General features: G+C 35.1%; 1 protein-coding gene across 1 annotated transcript in view; it reads left to right on the plus strand.

Moving 5' to 3' along the window:
- The window catches only part of vap (RAS p21 protein activator vap), a 51,291-nt gene extending 30,454 nt beyond the window's left edge, over positions 1–20,837 (plus strand). The window contains exons 11-20 of the mRNA XM_089643373.1: positions 158–333; positions 838–910; positions 996–1,114; positions 3,531–3,661; positions 5,087–5,256; positions 5,996–6,124; positions 6,230–6,359; positions 6,965–7,119; positions 8,746–8,902; positions 9,684–20,837. Coding sequence (XP_089499499.1) covers positions 158–333; positions 838–910; positions 996–1,114; positions 3,531–3,661; positions 5,087–5,256; positions 5,996–6,124; positions 6,230–6,359; positions 6,965–7,119; positions 8,746–8,902; positions 9,684–9,835 — 1,392 coding nt within the window. The 3' untranslated portion in view covers positions 9,836–20,837. The remainder of the gene's footprint in view (positions 1–157; positions 334–837; positions 911–995; positions 1,115–3,530; positions 3,662–5,086; positions 5,257–5,995; positions 6,125–6,229; positions 6,360–6,964; positions 7,120–8,745; positions 8,903–9,683) is intronic.
- The last annotated feature ends 1,784 nt before the right edge of the window (positions 20,838–22,621 follow it).

The raw sequence follows: 22,621 nt of genomic DNA on the forward strand, positions 1-22,621 counted from the left end.
ATTATTAATGCATGCTTATCAGAGGCGGTTCCAGAATTGGAAATATTTACTGTCTTGTATTTTTGGGGGGTCAATGACAAAATTACCCTAAGAGACAGCTGCCACTTTTTTTATTTTTTACTTTCACCGATGCTAATGTTGCTGGTTTTGTGTGCAGGTTCCCCGGCTTCGCTCCCTGCGCTGCCTGACGCTGCACATCCTGGAGGCGCACCGCCTGCCATACAAGCTAGTGCCGCAGCCCTACTGCTCGCTGCAGCTTAACCAGGCCAAGGTGGCGCGCACCCGCCTCAAGAGCGGCCCCGACCCCATGTGGGACGAGGAGTTTGTTTTGGAGTAAGTATGCTCAGTTACCGTATTCCTCTAGCACAAAAGAATGCTGATGATCAAAACCGAGTCTTTCATCTTATCTCTTCAAATATTGAATCATTGATTAGTCAGCGTTTTAGTTACATCTAATTTATATATTTTTTGTTACAATCATAAAAAAATCTTCTATATACACGGTGTTCAGAAACTCATAGTGCAAGCGGAAACTGATGAATCTACATCACATTTTGAGTTGATTTTGTGGCATGCATAATTTTGTTTGATTTGAAGTTGGAATTTTAAATTAAGTCAAATTTGAAAACAATTGGGCGCTAGGGGGTTAACATCAGCTATTTAATGTCTTTTACAATGCATTGAAGCCCGGGCAAAGCTGGGTACTTCGGCTGGTCCTATAAAATAGCTATCACAAATGGTATTACTATCATGCAATAATTTAGCAATATGAAATTAAAGACTTTTGTTTCATTGGATTATATTTCTTCGTGATATTAATCAACTTTTTTTTTACAGTGATGTTCCTCCAGATGTGGTTTCCTTCACCTTGACTGTCCACAACAAAGGAAAGAGAGGAAAAGATTCCGAGGTTAATATCACACCATTATATAAAGCTCGTTAGAAATACGTTTTTTGTTTGTTTATTAATGCTTTTTTTTTTATTTATTTAAAAGATGGCCGAGCTAACAGTGGATCTGTCTACACTAGCCAATGGAGAGGAAGTAGAGGAATGGTACGCTTTGTCTGGAATCACCCCCATAGGCGAATGGGGCTCCATTCGATTACGGACCAGGTAAAATCTAGTTCCTTATTACAGTAGAACCTCGTTAATTCGAAATCCAGCGGACATCAAAAATCAAATTTGGAATTAACGAATTCCCACGTAATTCGAAATTTTATGAAAAACAAAAAAAAAAAAAACGCCGAAATACGATTTTCTCGGCCGCCTCTTCAAATCCGTGTGGTATTTTAGTTGTAAATTCGTATTAATACCAATTATTTCTTTATTTTCGCGGTCGATTACCGTAGCGGCCGGCCCTGTAAATTCAGATATTCGCAATAAATTCGTAAAAATGCTATATATTTACGCGTAAATCGAGATTTCGCTGCCGATTTCGGTCGCGGCCTACCCTTTAAATTGAGATATTCGTAAAAATACGATATATTTCCGCGTAAATCAAGATTTCGCGGTAATTTTCTGTCGCGGCCGGCCCTTTATTTCAAATATCTGAATTTGAATTCGTAAAAATACGATATATTTCCGCGTAAATCGAATTTTGTCGGCAGTTTTTCGTCGCGGTCGGCCTTTTAAGTTCAGATATTTGAAGTAAATTCGTAAAAATATGTCATATTTCGGCATGGATCGAAAATTTTCGGCCGATTTCCGTCGCGCCGTATTTTTTCAACGCGGATATTCGAAGTAAAGTTAGTAAAAATACGATATATTTACGCGTAAATCGAAATTACGCGGCCGAGTTTCGTCGCGGCCGACCCTTTAAATGCAGATATTTGGCGTAAACTCGTAAAACTACTACATATATCCGCGTAAAATGTATTTTCTCGGCCCTTTAAACTCGGATATTCGAAATAAATTTGAAAAAATATGACATTCCAGTGTAAATCGATTCAGATTTACAAAATAATAATACTAATTAGGACGATGTATAACCACGTAAAAATACATTTTTCGGCGTTTTACCGCCACGGCTGACTTTTAGATTCAGATTTACGAAATATTATGATTTATTTTCGCAAAAATCAAATTTTTTCGAATTACACGAAAAAATTTTCGTGCGCGGACAAAAATAAATTTCGAATTACGAATTAACGAATTTCGAATTAAAAAAAATTTTGTATGAAAAAGTTTTTCAGCGGAAATTTTTTTTGCGAAAATTTCGAATTACGCGTTTTTTAGAATTATCGGGGCTCGAATTAACGGGGTTCTACTGTATTTATTACATAAATCAATCAATTCAATTTGGGAGGCGGGTATGGGTACCGCCGCGCTGGCAACCATTAAGTAGTTCGCTACGTTTGGTCACATGGGGTGCCTGGTTTCTTGTTTTGTTTTAGGTCTTGGCAGCGGATGCTTCTGCTCACCTACTGTGTGGCGGGCCAGATTTGGAGAGACTTTTTACATCTCCAGCATGTCTCTCGGCACATCGCCTTGCACTGCAGTGGGAGGGATTTTTTTTTTTTTTTTTTATATTTACTCCACACAGGAGGCCCTGAAGAAAATAATTTCCCTCAGGGCCTATGTCATCTTTGGGGATGCTGTGTGGAGGGTCTTTTTGTGGAGAGGAAGGAGTGAACATGGGTCTTGAAGAGTCCCATGTTGTAGGAGGGAGGAAACACAGAGGCCGGCAGTTCGTTCCACAGCCGAGCTGTTGAACTTAAGAACGAATCGTAGAAGCGACCCGTTCTCATGTGACAAGTGTCAACTGTGTACAAATGTTGGATTCTTAAGACCATCACTCCTGGACACACTAACTAATGCAACCTGATTTAATTCTGTCAAATATTTTTGCTTCCAACATATCAAAAACATGTACATATCGAAAACAATTGTACCTGCTTTAATAATGAAACATATAAACTGCTTACTGTGGTTTAAAGCCAATGAATCCACATATATTTCACTGTTTATCCCCTGTTTTTAGGTGTTATAAAATTATTTAAAAACAAAAAATTAAATTTATAAATGTGTGAATTCTATACGTTAGTTACCAGAATTGCCCTACCTTGTACTAATTAGGGGCAATATTGAATATTGCTATTTCTGTATGTTGTCCATAGTCACAAAAATAAAAAAAATGCAATTTTTAACGTGTAAACAAATGTTCAATTTTTAGAAGACAATTTAATATGGCATCTACACGCAGACTACAATGTATAAAAAATATCTGAAATTTTCCATGAGAGGAGCATTAGGGACATCCTTTGGTATTCGATTGACGTTGATTAATTAATTAATCAAGCTTGCGGCTAAACATATTAGCCGATTGCGGTAATTTCAAATAAAAGAGCATTATCTGCGCTACCCAAATTTGGGTAACTATCGCTCAAGTGCATTATCTGTGGTACCCAAATTTGGATAGCTATCGCTGAAGGGCACTATCTGTGCTCCATATTAGCATATCAAGTGATTGGCCAGATTTACGTCCTTTATGTTGATGATTCATGATCTGATATAATTATTGTGCTCCCAGATACATGCATGACCTGGTGATGCCCAGTGAGGAGTACAGCCCCCTGCAGCAGTTGGTCCTAGAGCCGGGACTTCTGGTGGTGCGGGCCCTGTCGGAGCTCTGCCATGCTGATAGAATGCCCCTCGCTATGGGTAAGAAAACACTTGTGAACCTTCAAATATATTTTGAGATTATCACATTCTCATAATGATTGATATTTTGAGTATATACATGGGACAGCCTTGTAGTGACTATCATGAGGGCTGATGTTAAGGTTATGGTGAAAATTGTGTTTATTTGTGTAGAAGTGTACTAAGGCTGGAAGACTATCTAAAACTTTAGCTAAAAGCGAAGCAATTGCAACATGGTTTAATACCACAAAAAACAATTATCATAATTGTTTTGGGTTAGTAATAACTCGTTCTTCACAACAAAACACTGTGTCTCTTATTTAAACTAAAAACTCTTGTAATTATGAATGAATTTGTAGGACCGCCTGGAGGCCAACGTCCTCTCTCTTATGCCCTTGGAATCTCTCTGATACTCAACCTCACGGTTCTCTGTTCCTTGATACCCACCGTGAAGGGGCGACCGTATTTACTATGGACATTTGTCGGATAAGTCTAATCTCTTCACTAGAGCCATCTATGTCTTGTAGCTCTAACCATCACAATACTTTTAACAATACTAACCAACATAATACTTTTGGTTGTGAGAATCTTAACCCGTCGTATCCCGGAACCGCATGTGTGAGTGCAGCACATTATCTACGAATTTAAAAAAAAAAAAAAAAAAATTATGTGCGATTTTGACCCTTATGTATAAGGAATTTGTATGAAGAACAAGGCCACAATCGCTTGGGCTATTCTCGTTCTTTACGCAGCAAATACCGGAATGACTTCTAGATTTTCAGATTTTTTACAAAGATTTTTTCTGTGGAATGCCAACGAAATATTTGCCGCGTTTTTAGTGTCAAAGCGTCTTCTTTCATTATTTTTGATATAAATTGATTGTGGAAATAATAGATTTGAGGTATCATCAGAAAGATAGTTTTATCTACATTATTTTGATGTAATTTTTATAATATTTCACCCAAGAAAGGCAATGAAAATTAACTTCGTAAGAAATGTCAAAATTTTTACGTCATAATGAATAATTATATTTTTAGCATTATTTATTTACAGGTTTCTTGTACAAAATAATATTATTAGTAACAACAGTTGTATAAACTACCGAAATCTGGAAGAATTGTTATCATATACTTATATAATGCGACAAAAAAAAAATTTAGGTGGACACTTGACGTTTGATTTTGGAATTTGAGCTTTTGGAAATTGAGCTAGGAATTTCCTGGTACACCACAGGTTAAATCATGTCTCTCACATATTCATTTATTACTTATTTCATCTTCTAGTGCATCAAATTAAATTCTGCATTATGTTATAACAGCTCTGCGCACTGGTGCATCATTGAGAAACTCGGTGGCTGCATGAAAGAACATACCCTGATATTGTGTTTTCTCGTATTGTAAAATGTACTTTTATGTTAAGTATCATAATGTTTGTATCTGTTTTCAGCACTTTTGCGTGTGTTTCGCTACGAGACCCGCGCCCCTGACCTGCTACGTGAGCTACTGCAGGCCGAGGTGGCACGCGAGGCAGACACGCCGACCCTCTTCCGCGCCACCTCTCTCAGCACCACCCTCATGGACATCTACATGAAGGCTGAGTGCAACCAGTTCCTACAGGTGACATATAATGCAATACATATTACATTCTGCAGCTGCGTGTTAGACCTACTAGCATACCTCAAGGCACTCAACTTGGGCCACTTGTATTAAATTAAATTGTACTTCAAAAACCGTAACTTTGTATACACTAGACAGAGTGGAGTATTGCTGCCCCAAAGAAGTCACAGTGGGTTTGATTCTAATTGAGCTGGAGAAGTATGGTGTGTACAAGGCTTTTTATTATTATTATTTTAATTTTTATATTTTTGAAAAATTACAATTTTGGTTAACAACTTTTTTTTTTAAAACAGTGTTAGGAACTCATGTATTCATTAAAGAAGGCTCGTCCCCTTTCAAAAAGCTAATTTTGAACACAGATATTAAAATGGGATATAGAATTAATTGACTTTATATCGTTGCTTAAAGCACTGTATATTTTAGGAGCAATGAACCAGAATTGTGGTTCTAGTTTTAGGGACCACGCATCCCAGGTTTGATGAAAAGCGTTTTTTGACACCAGCAGATTATTTTTCCGTATGTTATATATATATATATATATATATATATATATATATATTTTAGCAAATAATTCGTTTGAGAGGTAGGTAGTTTGGCATTTAAATATAATTCTCAAAATTAGTTTTTGTACTGTAATAACTGGAATGAAACAAAGACAGTCTTAATTACACACAATTCTTTTGATAGCAGTCCAGTCCCTTTAATAAATTAAATTCCATTTTATTGTGTTTGATTCCAGGCTGCGGTGTCTGACACAATACAGAAGCTAGTGGACAGTAAACAGTCGGCAGAACTAAACCCCACCAAAATGGACTCACCAGACGACGCTTGCAGTAATGCTGAATTCCTGCTTCTCATTTTAGATCAGGTATGCTCTCAAAGACTACCTGATTTAATCATTGCCTAATCTAGTCTGCCCATTGGCGATCATCCTTTGTTGCACTTTGAGTCAAGAGTGTGTTTATTGTTGCAGATAACCCTGTCTATCTTCACATCCCCCGACGCCTGCCCGCGACCCATCCGCTACCTGTGCGGCTGCTTGCAGAGAGCCGTGGTGGCCAAGTGGCCCACCGAGCGCTTCGTCAGGACTAGGGTTGTGTCAGGTAAATGCTCAATCTAACAGCCTCATCAACTCTTGGTTGACTCTCAGACTCATGGTTTGGAATAATACAGTACCCGCAGATACTTCAATAGTACACAACTGCTGACCCAGTACAAATTTGGCAGCCACTTCTGTTCATAATCCCTAAAATACTTAAAAAAAACCCTTGACTGCAAAAATGGGTGGTCTGTTTAATAGATTCCCCTGTCTTAACAAACGGATTACAATCTTTTGACCACAGGCATCAGGTGGGAATATTATCCTTGTTATCGGCGTTTCAATGAATGATGCTTCGAGGAACTAGTGTCATTGATCATTTGTAACCTTTGTATTTGGTTGATATTTGTCACATGAGAACGGGTCACAAATTGTTAAACATTTCGGCTGTTTTGATTTGCCGCACTCTATGTTTCCTCTCTTCAAAACCCATATTCACTCCTTTCACTTCTCAAAAAGACCCCTTACTCAGCATTCCCAAAAGTGACACAGGCCCTGAGAGAAATTGTTTTCCTCAGAGCCCCTGTGAGGAGTTAATGTAAAAAAAAAATATTTAACTGTATTTAGTTGACACAACCAATTTACATATGTATTGTGTTATTGCTTTAGGTTTCATCTTCCTGCGCCTGGTGTGCCCTGCGCTACTGTCCCCGCGCGCCTGGGGGCTGGTGGCCGAGCCTCCCCCCCCCTCCGCCACCCGCTCCCTGGTCATGGTGGCCAAGTGCCTGCAGAACCTCGCAAACCTCGTGGAGTTTGGGGGGAAGGTACATTGTGTTAGCTCAACCTTTCTACCTCTATCTGTGTCTTGTTGTTCTTGTGACGTACAATAACTGTCTTTGTGTTAGATCGCTAGATATCCTTAGCGCATGTGTGTAAAACTCTTTTCCTTATTTGATCAGCGGTCACTGGTAACTTAAATAATTACCCCTGTAGTGTAGAAGTCAAAGAGTTTGAATTTGATTCCTAAGTTGCGAACTTATTTCTCTTTGGAATTAAAGAATATATATTCTGTGTGTTTTTAGTTTGTTGTCTGGTTTCAAGCCCTTTGAATTTCGATTTTGTTTTCGTGAATGAATGAATGTAAGTCTTGGAAGCGGAAATTACCCACTTCCCGACATTCGATCAAGATGAAACTAAGCATATAGACTTGTTGTCGATGGCAATGCATTCTATCAACTTTTGGTAGCAATCACGCACACACATTACAGCAGTTAATATACAAAATAAATGTCGGTCCTACCCAATTGGGATTTGGTGCAGTTGTTAGCGCAGTTGACTCCAGTCTCTGGGGAGGAAGGTTCAATCCTCAGTGAAATCAAAAAAAAAATCTTTTAATTTGTAAGACATTTTAAAAGTTCACAGCAGTTTAAGAGCCAGTCCCTGGGGAGAAATATTCAATCCTTGGTCAAAACAAAACAAACGAAAAAATCTTTAAAATTGGCTTAGACAACCCAAGAGATGGCACAACTTGATGGTGTTTTTTATGGGTTGGTTTTAAAAATAAAATGAAATAGTATGCTATGTCAAAATGTCACTTTCGATGGCCATATAACTCTCAAAGAGTTAAAGCCACCTACGAAATAGATTTTTATGAAACTCCAAACCGGTTGGTTTGTGTATTTGTTTGCATACTCAAATAAACTTATTTTATTCAAATTATTAAAACGAGATTAATGATTCATAATGTGTTTTTAAATTTGCAACATGTCTCTTCCTCTAAGAGGGGGATACAAGTTCAATTATTTACGTAAGTACAGTAGAACCCCGTTAATATGAAATCCACGGGCATCGAAAACCAAATTTTTAATTTATTAACAAATTACCACAAAATTCTAATTTAAAATTTTTTTTTGCTGAAAATCGATTGCCTTTCAAATATAGGTAGATAATAAAAGTAAATTCGTGATAATACAACTAATCCCCTTGTTAATCAAATTTTCGTGGCCGATAACCGTCAGATTCATATTTACAAACTAATAATAGGAATTATGATGATGTACAATCGCGTAAATCTTCATTTTACTGCGTTTTATCATTGTCGGATTCAGATTTACAAAATGACATGATTTATTTTTGTGAAAATCGATGTTTTTCAAATTAATCAAACAAATTTTCTTGATCAAAATATATTTCGAATTATGAAATAACAAATTTGTAATTAAAAAACATTTTTTTTTCAAAGAAATAAATTTTGGGAAAGATCAACGGGGTTCTACAGTAAGTACATATATGGATTTTTTTCTTCTTCATAATTTGAGATTTTTGTGCTCTGTGTTAAAGATTTACAGTTTTCGATAGGACCGACATAAGTCACTCAAAATACAGTAAATTTAACAAGTGCCGTGTTTGAGTAGAGTTTCCTTTCCCCGCTGATACCCTTGTGTCCTCAGGAGCCCTACATGGAGGTGGTGAACCCCTTCATTCTGAAGAACAAGGAGCGCATGGTAGTGTTCCTGGACCAGCTCAGCGCCATCGGGGACCCGGGCACGCTGCCGGGCCAGCAGTTCACCTCCTCGGGAAGTTCTGCCGCTACCAACATAGATACAGGTTGGACTTAATATTAAACTAAACATATATATATTTTTTAAATTAGGCCGTAGGCCCATTGTGCTAACTCCCATTTTACCTCATTCAATAAAGTTCACCAGGGTTGTCATCGGATATATGACTATGTCTTCTGGTTCTACAATGTTTCTTCCTAGGTATCTGAGCCTTGTTCCCAACAGAGCCGGACATTGGCACCAAAGGTGAATTGGAGTCTCTTCATCCTCTTCACATTTCTTGCATCTATTGGTGTTTTCCACTCCCAACAACTGTATGTGCCTCCTGAGATGGCAGTATCCCGTTAGTAGTCCTACCAGTTCCTTCAGTGAGTTTATGTCCATAAAGAGTAGTTGTCGGTTTGCCTTGGGTCTGGACCGTTTATGAGTAATGATATAAAATGGACCTATGGCCTAAGTGCTTAAGGGAACTACATGTAAACCGTCTCCGCTCTATAAATAAATAAAAATGTAATCATTTCATTGAAAACACATTTTGTTTTTTGTGTAACTTCCCCTGACTGGTCACGAGAGGTTGGCCTCTCCGACGAGTTTACCTGTATACGAACCTCCATGCAGATGTATTGCGGACGTTGCTAAGTTACCTGAATCATCGAGTATCGTATCCCTATGGAAAAGGGGACCTAGTCTTTTGGAAATGGCTTTCTTTACTTCTAGTCCTAATATTATTGTATACCAAAACTGTGAAAAAGTTGGGTTTTGCCTTTTAAAAATCTCTTATATTTCGTTTTTCATCGCTATAACAAGTTTATCATCGTTCCTCTCAGGTAAAGAGCTGGCCACCCTCCACCACATCTGCGTGTCGCATTTGGCGGAGCTGCAAGTCCTGGCCAAGACACAGCCGGCCATCAAGAAGCTGGTCACTGTCACCGATATGCTCACCAAGCACAAGCACAAGTACTTGGAGATGATCAGATAGGAGGACTCCACTCTGGCGCGGTAGGGATCTTCCCGCATCAACCTCTGCCAGCCAACTGCTGCAATATTGAAGGACAACAAACCAACATAAATCGAATTTGGAACCAAAAGTGAAAAAAATAATCAGTGTTGCTATTGTCGTGACACCGAATTTTGCTAAAAAATATTTTGGCCAGGTGGACGCCTGAAATTTTGAAAAAATAATCTGTGTGTATTGCATGTTATGAAATTTTGGTTTAGGTGAATACCAACATAAAAATAGTACACAATATTCAGTGTTCTTGTCAATGCATACAAATTTGGTTTAAGTGAATGCCAACATAATAATATTGAATAGAAAATTTAAAAGTATTCAGTGTTGTTGTTGTCATGGCATAAAAATCATAAGACGTGAAATAAAAGTAGGTACTATTCTGTATATGTCCTTCTTGTCTTCATGAAAGTGGAAAAATAATGAACACGTGTTAACATTTACACTATTAATCGGTCAATGAATAAGTTCAAATGATATTTAATTGTAGCTCACTATTTTGGATGATGTTGTACTCTCAATTATTGTACGCAGTGTGGTCATTCATTTTACGTTGCCAAAAGTAGAACAGCTACACTTTTTGTATTTTTGTAAATATCATTTTTCTTTTTGTATTTCAATATATTGTAATAACCAATATTATTAGTTATGGCATTTAACAATATCTTCATTGTTTGGTTGTCGAATGAGTTATGAAATTGTACGTAATAAGGAACTCCAGTGACAAATATTATGGCTTAAAAAATACATATTCATATATGTAGAACATACGCCTGTTCAGAATACATGTATGTAATCATACGTAAAATCATTGTTTCTTTGTTTGTCCCGTACGTGTTCCTACATTCACCCGACTGCGGTGAAAATTTCAAAGTTTGTTCTTATTAGTGCCAGGAGTGTTTAGAGATTGATTCGAATGTTAGGAGAAGTCGGGAAAGTCCTAAGAAGACTTAACGCATTATCGGAGCCGAGTCAAAGTTGACATAATGCAGTTTTTTAACAGTTAAAATGTGGAATTCATAATTCTACATGAAGTGAATGGTGTAAAAAGTCTCTCGCTCTCTCTCGCTCACGGAAAACATGAATCACATGAATGAAGAAAGAGGTGTAAGGAGAATGTATGACTTGAAAGTGAATGGTTAAATAAGTCGAGGACGCCCGTAGAAGACATGGCACGATCAAGTGAAACAATTACTTATTAAAATACAATAATATTATTTTCACCTTAAAAATGCACCCAGTTTTAAGGTGCACTAGAATTTACAACTTCAAAACTTTACCCCAAATCATTCGTAAGTCCCCGAATAATAAAAAATATACTGGAGTTCCTTTTTGATAATTATTTTATTTTGTCATTTTCTCATCACCCTCTAGCATAGCTTATAGACAATCCTGTTTTGTATAAAGGCGTCCAGTGTCTCAATTCTTATGAATTAATCCGTGTTTAAACATAATCGTAACTCTTTTATACATATATAAATAATATCTCACTATTCTTAAATTAATATTAAATCGCCCAGCTGTTGAACATAATACGTTACATTCAGGGTACTTATCTGCAATACGTACACATGCTAGCCAGGGTATTGTTCAATACATGCTTAACTCCGTGCATTGAATATCAATTACATCGAAAGATATACATACCTTTATCTGTTCATTCTCTATCTAAAGTTAACACGCAAATGTATAATAATATTTTATACAATCATTACGGCAGGTTATTAATTTATTCTATAAAAATCTTTCACTGGCTGCATGCAAAACTAACCTAATTCAGATTTACATAAACATTTTTCTTATTAACCTATTGAATTTTTCATAAATGGTGTAGCGATGAGTCGTTCATCAACGAGTCCCACAATTGAGCTAGCTCTTTTTGATTGAACGGTTACTTTTTTTTATATGTAGATATTTTAGCGCTGTCAAAATTATCAAAGTTTTAACTGTTATTACATAATCACAGAGACGGGAACGGCATTATGACAGTCCGACATCAGGACCGGACATAAGTTCCTACACCTAATAACTACCTAGCATCTTAATATTCCCGTGGTAGGATCATTCATACGTTTACGCTGGTAGCCCTAGTGGGGAGCCGTATCAGACGACTGGGCGAGCACAGTATTCTCCTTTTCATACGCTCTGAGCTCCAATTCAATCAAGCCGTCATTCAATTGAGTCGACTCTTTGAGCCGTGCGAAAATATTGAGCGTGGCTTCCGCTCTTAACACACTTCAGTCGGGAAAGGTAGTTCTACCCGTTCGGTCGATTGATGCTTAACGCCGGGAAGGGTAGTTATACCTTTTGCGCAGGCCTCATTTCAATGGCAGAAAAGACGGAATTATTCAGTGTTTTTACATGAATATTATATACCAATCTCTTTGTAAAGGTCCCAACTATATGTTCATAGTTATCGAATCGTAATGCAAGTCTTTTTAAATTTATTTTCGTGCCTTTCGTTTACATCGGTATTTCAACAAAAGGATAGTATATTATTTGTTAGTGAAATAATTCAATTTCTGGAATGAGGATTTTTATGACCGTGAAACCCGATTTGAATCTCTTTCTCCGTTCCGCACCCACTCAACTCCTACGTGCAAGCAAAATATTTTGATTATTTTCAAAGATACATCGATTTAAAACAAATTAAAGAAATTCGCACGCGACCTTTATTTTCGCCCGTACTCAGCATAGCGCCAGCTTAAAAAATACCCAGCCGAAATATGTTAATAAAATCAGTCATGACCTATGACTGGATGCAATGGGTTAAAATTTAAATGAAATATGTATTATTTTGAATTAATTGTACATGTGGCCAGTGGAAATCTTTAGTTTACAAGTATTTTATCAAGTGCTAATTATATGAATGTGTGTGTGTACTTTAGATTTCATCTAATAACCCATCACTCAACATTTGTGTTTAGAAATATGATGCACTGATAGTTAGGTATTTCACATAATAAATAGGATACTAAAAGACTTGCGTGAACAATGCATTCATCATTGACAAAAAATGTTAAAATACTTGTTTGTACTAATATTTAGTATAATTAATATTAAGTTTATTAAAATGTTAGCGCCATTTGGTCAGTATAGTTTCAATATGGGTAAAATGACATGACATTAACAATCTTTTCTTAACCTTTACAATGCCGGTCTTTTCAATGCAATCTATCCCATCATGCGGCACGTTTTGACACAATGACATTACAAATTGTAGACATGCTGTAGAGATATAAAAAGTGGCAAACGAGAGACACTGTAATTGTCATACTTTGGATTTAGTGGTTTTAGTACTAAAATGTTGTGCGTCGCATGAGGTTTTGTGTTATCTCTAACCAAATTGCATAAACCAGTGCCAAAATGTGTGATGAAAAAGTGTTACTAGTAAAAGCCAAGTAATAAGATTTCATTTGTAAATTAAAGTGAAATAGCGAACTTAGCAAAACATAAGTACAAGCAGGACAACCTTCTGACCTTCCTTCAGTAGTTCGTCTCATAATGCGTTACTTATTCGCCTTAGTGTGATTGAGTAAGCGTATCTTGTCATCTCAATCACACCCGTGATGTAGAATGTAACATTCGCCGCAACCCTTAAATATGAAAACGCCGACCAATTCTATAGCTATTTTGTTCATGCGCACGTATTCTTTGAATGTCTACATTCTTTGTCTTATATGAACAATGTTTAAATTAAGAATTTAATGGAAACATAAGAGTGTTTGTTACTTGCCACAATATCTTTTAATTTTGTGAGACCATCACTAGTCTAGAAGTATTGTAATGCCATTGGGATCACATAAATGCAACGTCCGCATACGGAGATAACTTCCGATGAATCACATATGCTACAGCGGGGCAGATAAGGTTAAAATGATATATTTAAGTCAGATAACACAAGGGGCATTAGTCAAACATGGAAGATCTTCTGACAAAATATTATTAAATTATTATATTCGAGGCTTTAATAAATTTAATTGACCTTAATCTTAATTTTCTATCGCTTTTATTTTATGATTTAATCTGCAATTTAACAGCGGTAGAGTATATACAAGCTATTAATTTATATTATATTTTTATATTAATAAAACATGCTCACACTATAATGTTCTGACGCCAAATAATTTTGCGTACTACTTTCGACTTAGCTTTTCATAATTATTATCAATATATAAGATCATTCAATAAACCTCTTTTATCTCTTGGTAATTGCATATTAACCCCTCAGGCTTCTGGCATATTATTTGTTATATTTCTTGAAGACGCTGTCAGAAAGTCAGAGAATTTGTTTTTAATTCCGATTCGCAAGAAAATCAAAATTAACGGAACATTTCTGAATGTATCCAAAAACTAAAAACTGTTTTTGAAAAGTGATAAAATATTCTTTTTAATTTTATTATTAGAAATGATCGTATAATTTCGTTAATATTACAATTTTGAGATCAAACATAAAAAAGTTTTAAAAATAGCCCACATTAAGTTTTTCGTCTAAACATTGAACTAAAATTACTGATAACGAAAATAACTAATTTTTTATTAGACAAATTTATTACAAACATTACTGCCACCTCACTTTTTTGTTACTTCATATAAAAAAACACAAAATTTCATAATTTATTCTCAAATTGCGGTCGGAACCTTTGTTTATATAGAGGTAAATTGTTTTAATTCTTCTGTAGTTATCTGTGGATTTGAATATAAAGCATGGTGTTTTCTCTTTCTAGCACCGTTTAGATCATATTTCTCATCACGAGAGTGAGGGAGATACATATGAGTAACAGCTGTTTGTTCGCAAAACTAAACAAACAGCCTGATGGGTTAAATGTAATTATTTTCATTAATATGACTTGTTAATTACATATTAGTATTTATTAGATTATTATTAATATTTCAAGCATAAGCTATGTAAAATGTACAATGCTGTGCCAAATCATGTTGTGAAATGCTGAAATAGCTGTTTTTTTTTAAACAAAACTATATCAGTTAAAGTCATAATATTACATACGCTTTGTAGATGCATATTTATGATGTTCTTCACATACTATAAAAAGTTGTCAACGAAATTATCCTACTATTTACAGGTTAGTTCTTTATGAATTTATGCTCATAGTTTAATATTGTACAATTTGAAATAATAATATATTAATTATGTCACAAAATTACGCAGTTTCAGACCCTTGAAAAACATTTTTAAAATGTAAAACTATTGTTTTGCACAATTTTGAATACAAAATTAAATATTAGTTAATAATTTTAAGATTTATTTTTAAATTTGTTTATTTTATTTGAATAATAATTACTAAAAATTTAGGATTGTTTATAGAAAGATGTGTGAATATTAGATACCCGTTGATGTACCCATTGTATGGTGTTGTGCAGCTTACGTGTAAAATAGTGGGTACATTTAGTGAGGGTGTTAAGAAAGAAGTGTTATGAGATTTTTGAAGTTCATTTTGAACAGATCTATTGTGATTAATTGTTGGGTTATTATGCCATGTTTGCGCTTCCTCCTTTACAGCATCCATCATCAGGGCAAAGCAGATGAATACTGTAAACAGTGTTTGTTACGCACTCGCTAAATTTCGGTCATCCTAAACAATGTGAGTGATATTATTGAATATTCCAAAAATTAATCGCAATAATACTTTTGGCCGTGAAAGTCTCAAATCACATCAGATCTGATAGCGTTTTGAGTCTCGGAAATTCAAGTATTTATGTATCTTCTTGTGTGCCATATTGCAATAGTTATAAATAATTATAAACGAAGTGGAACATATTATTGGATTAGTAGTCGATGTAATTTAAAAAAATTTCGATGTCAATTGAAACACAGCACAAAATAGAGAGATACAATAATTTATTTATTGCGTTCTTCCCGTCAATAAAGTGTCGTCACATATATTTGAATAATTACGGAATAAATACGATGGAATTTAATATGACGACGTCTTTAACAAAACTGCCTTCGAAGAATTGGCTTTTCAGAAATTGATTTTCAAAGAAGTGGAGAAATTGTATATGTTCTGTAGACTGATCTATAAATCAACGTAAATGGTTTAGAATGTATTATAAAGTGTTTATGTATTCGTATTTTAGGTTATAGCGTATTGACTCTTTTAATAACTTTTAATGTAAGTTTATACATATATTATTACATCCGTGTGCTTCAAATTAATTGATTTACTTATATGTTATAGAAATCTACCTATTTATGGAGACCTTTAGACATGCAATATTTGTGAGCTTATATATGTTGTCATACCTCATTCTCAGTTGGCCAGTTCTTAGGATCTTATCAAGTCATGTTGGTGGACTGTACAGATTTACAATATTATCAGCGGGTGATCATAAGAGGAACAATGGAATAAATTTGTTTGCACTGATAGCTCAAATGTTAACGGTAGCGACGCCCACGACTGTATAAATAAGTAAAGCCCTTCCACAGGATACGCAAGTATCCGTTATTCGAATGTTCGAGTGTTTTTGCGACTACCGTCATACATCTACGCGAATGTTGTACACAGGCATACGTTGTCAGTCTCCCACGAACAGCCAAGCAAGGTTGTTACCATTCAAAATTTTAGAGACTTTAAACATGACTTCACTTGTGTCGAGACATTTTGTAATAAAGCATAGCCACTTGAACGATTTTTGGCATATTATGGCAAGTTTGCAAAACGTGTTCAGCATTATAATGTACCAAATTTATCTACTTTTCGTAAAACATTTTAATTTTTTTTTCATACTTTCTTGCAATCTGCAGTTTGCGTTAGTAGAAAGCTGAGGTAATACTTTACACTTTTATGTTTTTTGTGGTAAATGCATTAAATATTCTAATTTACTGCATTCAATTTTAACATTCACAGTCCCAAAACCAAATTCTTTCAAATATTTTTTCTTACAAAACTTTCGAACAGCTGTTTACGATTACAAATTGAGTTTTCTAGTATATATTTTTATCTGTGATTATTAAGTAGACCACAGACAACCTACAGGAATAGAAAATATTCAATGTGCAGAATTCGCATGTTTATAAAGTTTACGATTTTTTAATAATCTTTTTATATATTCTAAAAATATGGGATACACTGTAAGATATAGGTAGATTCATTGACTATATAGCACTACGATCACCATGTCTAAATATTAAAATTCAGAGGCATGTTTTTTTTAATGAGGGCAGGAAATTTCAAAATCCAACTACATATTTCGAAATTGGGCCTTGTGATTTCGGTAATGATGTGTACGAACTGTGTTGTTTGTGACGTGATTTCATAACATGAGTATCGGATACATGCGTATCCCTGTGGAAGAAGGACTTAAGTCGATCTGTAATACATAATTGTCTATTGAAGATAAATTTGAGATTTCAAAAATGTTTGCCTTTTTTTAAATATTGTGCTATTTAATTTACTACGGTGCTTATTTACCTTTTACAATTGGCAGAAATTGGCACATATTAATCAATTCAACTCGCGTACTATTTCCATATTTTGAAATTATTACAATAATTTGTCATAAATATGACACAATGGACTGATTTACAATATTTATACAGATTCTGTTAAAATTCTATCTGAAAATAATATCTTATAAATATCAACTTGACAAATTGTATTGAGGACTATGGTTGACGGGTAAAACTAATAAGTCGAATAATTATGTATATCCCAACTTTTTACTATGAAAAGTGTTATATCCTCGATATTAGTGAATCAGCTCTCCTGTAGATTGCACTAGATTAGTCTATTATTAGGTTAGCCTAGATGACGTTAGCTGTCAAGAATAATAAGATAATAAATAAGATGAGAACCTCAAGGTCGGGGTCCAGATTATTCCAACCGCCTGCTAATTAAGATATCAGAGCCATTGTCAATCTATCACAATAAAATTCCAAGTGTTTAGTTGAAGCCGGAGTAGTATTGAATCCGAGAGTTTGTGAGAAATACCCGGATAACAAACTGGCGCAGCCGGTACTATCAATCTTCTATAAAACTCCGGCTAACAATAGTTCTGATATCTGGCGGTTGGAATAATATGAACCCTGACCTTAAGGTCCTCACCTTATTTATTATTATATTATTCTCAACAACTAACGCCATCTTTGGGTAGCCTGATAGACTAATCTGGTGCCATCTATGGGTGAGGTCATACACTAATATCAAGGATATTACAAAAACTTCATGAATCACATAATATGAGACATCATCACATAATAAGAGACATCATCACATAATATAGGACATCATCACATAATATAGGACATCATCACATAATATAGGACATCATCACATAATATAGGACATCATCACATAATATGAGACATCATCACATAATATGAGACATCATCACATAATATGAGACATCATCACATAATATTAGACATCATCACATAATATGCGACATCATCACATAATATGAGACATCATCACATAATATGAGACAACATCACATAATATGAGACATCATCACATAATATGAGACATCATCACTTAATATGAGATATCATCACATTATATGAGACAAAATCACATAATATGAGACATCATCACATAATATAAGACATCATCACATAATATGAGACATCATCACGTAATATGAGACATTAATCTAATTGTTAAAGACTTATGTAATTTTACTCGTGGACATAGATTTTTTAATAGTGAAAATAAACAGTGCAATAAAGATTTATACACACTAAATTTTTTGCTTTGAAATAACATAGTAAATATTTAATTAGATTTTTTGTGACCAAATTATTCAATGTGTGCTATTTTTTTTATAATCATTTCTCTATATTATTATGATCAATTTTTTTTATTGAATAATTTTGCAAAGAAAAGCAAGTACCATAATTAACACACTTCCGACGGGAAGGGTAGTTATACCTTTTACTCCGGTCCTACTTGAATGGCTTGAAAGACATTGCTCTCCGATAATAATATATGAATATTGTATACCAATCTTTTTGTGGGGTTCTCAACTATAAACATGTATACATATGTGTAAACAATGTGATACAAGTCTCCAATTTTCTTATCTTGTGTCTTTTGTGGAAGAATATTTAATCAAAAGGAAACTATACTAAACCTAAGCTTGTAGAATGGATAATAACATCCTCAAACTTATACCGCACCAGATGTGAAAGTGAAAACCAATCGACCGGTCGGTGGCCGAGTTGACATCGCGTTTGGGTCCCACCCAGGCGTAGTGTGTTCAATTCCTCGGCTGGCTAAGCTCTCCATCACAACGCAAGCAATATTTTCCGCTTACTGTGGTGGTAATTTTCAAATATTGTCAGGTTATTCGTATGTTTGTCTTTCATTCTTTCAAAAAAAAATTCGTTATGTTATAAAATACGGTTACCGGATAACTCATCAAAATGACAATTCAACGCACAAATAAAAAGTGATATAAAGTTATGAAAACTGTATTACATATGTAACTATGTAACCTAGTTTTTGTTTCATCACTTTTTATAAGTGTGTTGAATTGTTATTTTGAGGAGTTATCATGGAATCATAAAATACATACATTTTTTACGAACAAAACATCACTAAACTGACTTTAACTTCAGTTTATGGAGTTGTATTACAAAGTAGGCTTTGATTTCACACTTTTTTTACACTAATTTTATAATTGGAGTGTGGCGTACGAGTACGTAAAAAAAGGTATTGTTTTCAACAATATAGCAATTTAAAGCAAAATCCATTTTCTCAAACAGGTCCTTATTTTCGCTTGAAGTGTGTTAATATAGCATAATTTAAAAGAATTATATATTCCATTCTCTGCATTTATTTTATGCATTGTGTTTTGCAAATTATTTTATGTACTGTATTATTTTGTAACTCCAATGTTAATCAATAATAATATGTTTATAAACAGATTAATGTTACATTTTTCATCTCTTTTATACATTTTTTGTAAACGTAGTGTTAAAAGCTGGTCAATTAGATCAAAAACACATAGATTTCATATGAGAATAGAATAAAGACGAACACGAGAAATGCAAAAGTCTGGCAAAACCCCTCAGGCCTCTGGCATTTTCTGTCAGAAGGTCGGAGTATTTCCGCTTAAAACCTGCAATAAAATCCAAATATGGAATGATTCTGAACGTATCCGAAAACTAAAAATTGTTTTTGAATTGGTGATGATATACACTTTCAAATTTTATTATTGAAAATAAAAAAATTAAATTCAACATTAAAAGTATTAAAAATGGCTCACATTATGTTTTTTCATCTAAATACACATTTTATTACACAAATGTATTATAAAAACTACTGTCACTTAATTTTTTTTGTTTCACATAAAAATAATTAATAAAAAAATATTATAATTTTTTCTCAAAATTGCAGTCAGAACCTTTGGTTTCATAGAGGTGTGCATTTTAATTATTCTGTGGTTAACTTCTAGATTTGAATATAAAGCGTGGTGTTTTCTCTTTCTAACACCGTTTAGATCATATTTCTCATCATGAGAGTAAAGGAGATACTATGATTTCTATGAAACCATATAACAAATTAGCCTGAGGGGTTAAATTTCCAACACAAAACTGTATTTTATCATCATCATCATTAAATTCAAATGGGATGACAATATACACTGTCAAGCAAGAGTAAGAGAGACAGAGCGAATGGGCTAGAACCAAAAGGTATTAAGTCAGTGGCAATATGGTTTTCCATTCAAATTTACATGAAATGCATTTCTAGCGTATATTTTATATTCAGTGAAATGAGGTATTCCAAATAGTGTAATCTTTACCAGTGTATTTCAATAAAAATAAAAACTTATAGAAGTTACAATTTTGAAAGGGTCTCGAGATCAAAAATATGTTTTTTCGGAATTCAAATATTTAAAAAATTGTAATCTTTCAGAAAAATTTTGTAATAAAAATATTTGGACCTAATAATATTACTATATAACAAAGTACTTTTTATATTGATTTTATTATGTATAAATATTATTATTCAACAATATTATAAATAAAAATTAGAAACATTGTTTTATTTCTTATTTGACCCGCAACGCTCGAGTGAATATCTTATAACCGAGTGTGTTAACTTGAGTGAACCAAAGACAAGCTGGACTGCCAATATCAGGTAAGAAACCGGTGCAAGGTGGATCTTGGTTTGGTGGCACAGCGGCTACTTTTTCAGACTATGATCGTGGCTCCATACTATGATTAAGAATTATGCTGACATCAGTAGCCGACTGACTACCGTGTAAACCTTTCCTAGGCGTAGAGAAACAACAACACATCGATTACGTAGCGTTTAGTTACTGACTAAATAAAATCAACTGTTACATGAACTAAAATTACTTCTTATATACTACGAATAATACACTCTCCCACACTAAAGCTGACGAGGTTGGCCTCTATCGAAGTCCGTGAAGATTGTGTCAGCAAAATAGAATTTATTCCAAGTTCCACCGCCCTCCGTTGAACGCGACCGCTTCGTCAGATGCCTTTGGAAATTCCTCCATCCAGGGGATAGGTAACCGTTATCTCCCATTTTACCTCTTTCCTTTAACAGTCACCCAGTCCTTTTTATAAAGTTCACCAGGGTTGTCGTTGGATATGTGGCTATGTCTTCTGGTTCCATAATGTGTCTTCCCAGGTCTCATATCTCCTCTCCAATCCTCCTTCGTTCCCTGAATGCCCCACAAGGGAAGAGAGCCTCATCTCTCCTCTCCATTCCCCTTTGGTTCCGTGAAGGCCCCATAAGGGAAGAGTTCACGAAGGTGGCTCATATCTCCTCTCCACTCCTCCTTGGTTCCCCGAAGGCCCCATTGGGGAAAAGTCCACTCCCCTTGGTTCCCTAAAGGCCCCACGATGGAAGAGAGTTTCGTCTCTCCTCTCCACTCCTTGGCTCCCTGTAGGCCCTGGGATGGAAGAGGAGTTTACTCCTCCCTGGTTCCCTGAAGGCCTTACGAGGGAAGAGGGTCTCGTCTTTCCTCTCCACTCCCCCTTGGTTGCCTGAAGGCCCCACGATGGAAGAGGGAATTTTCGAATAGGGAAAAAGAAGGTCTACTCCAGAAGAGCACCGAGTGCTGGGGTAAGGTCTAAATACTCCGAGATGCGACCCTGTTTCTCGGAGCCACCGTTCGTGACACTGTTCCCCAGGTCATTCAGTCTGAGCATGGTAGCTCACACCCTAGATTGGGATGGCTATTGCAGGTGGTGTTTCCACTCCCTGAGCGTTGGTTCACCACACTCCGTACGCTAAGCGAGTGAATGCTATAAATCAGAAAATTAGTGACACTGGCTTCTTAAGTTTGGTACAGCGTCTCAAATAGGTCACCTACACCGATACTGGTTTAATGACAAAGTGGTGAAAGTTAAGTTGAAGTTACTGTAGTGTTAAGTGTAACAATTTGTAATAGAATGACAATGTAAACACAGAACTAGAGTGGTTTATTTATGCACAGAAACTAAATAGGTTGAGGCAAGTGAAGAAATTACTTTCACAAAAAAGGATAATAACTTATTTGTATCTACATGACTGCCTCCATGGTTACGGGGTAAGGCTCTCGACTATAAAGCCTGAGATCGAGGGTTCAAATCCTGATGTGCGTAAATAAATTTTATTTTATCAATTTGTGTTATTTCACAATTTGCTTATTTGAAATAATATATAGTATATTTAACCACTAACCACTGAGCTAATCTGACCCTATAAAGACAGCAGCCAAAAAAATATGAATTTATAAAATGAAGATAATGTTGGTATTTCTTAGGCGAAGTATGAT

Source organism: Hesperophylax consimilis, chromosome 2 (assembly GCF_061612785.1).
Source record: "Hesperophylax consimilis isolate HC1 chromosome 2, BYU_Hcon_1.0, whole genome shotgun sequence".
In the NCBI taxonomy this organism is placed as follows: domain Eukaryota; kingdom Metazoa; phylum Arthropoda; class Insecta; order Trichoptera; family Limnephilidae; genus Hesperophylax; species Hesperophylax consimilis.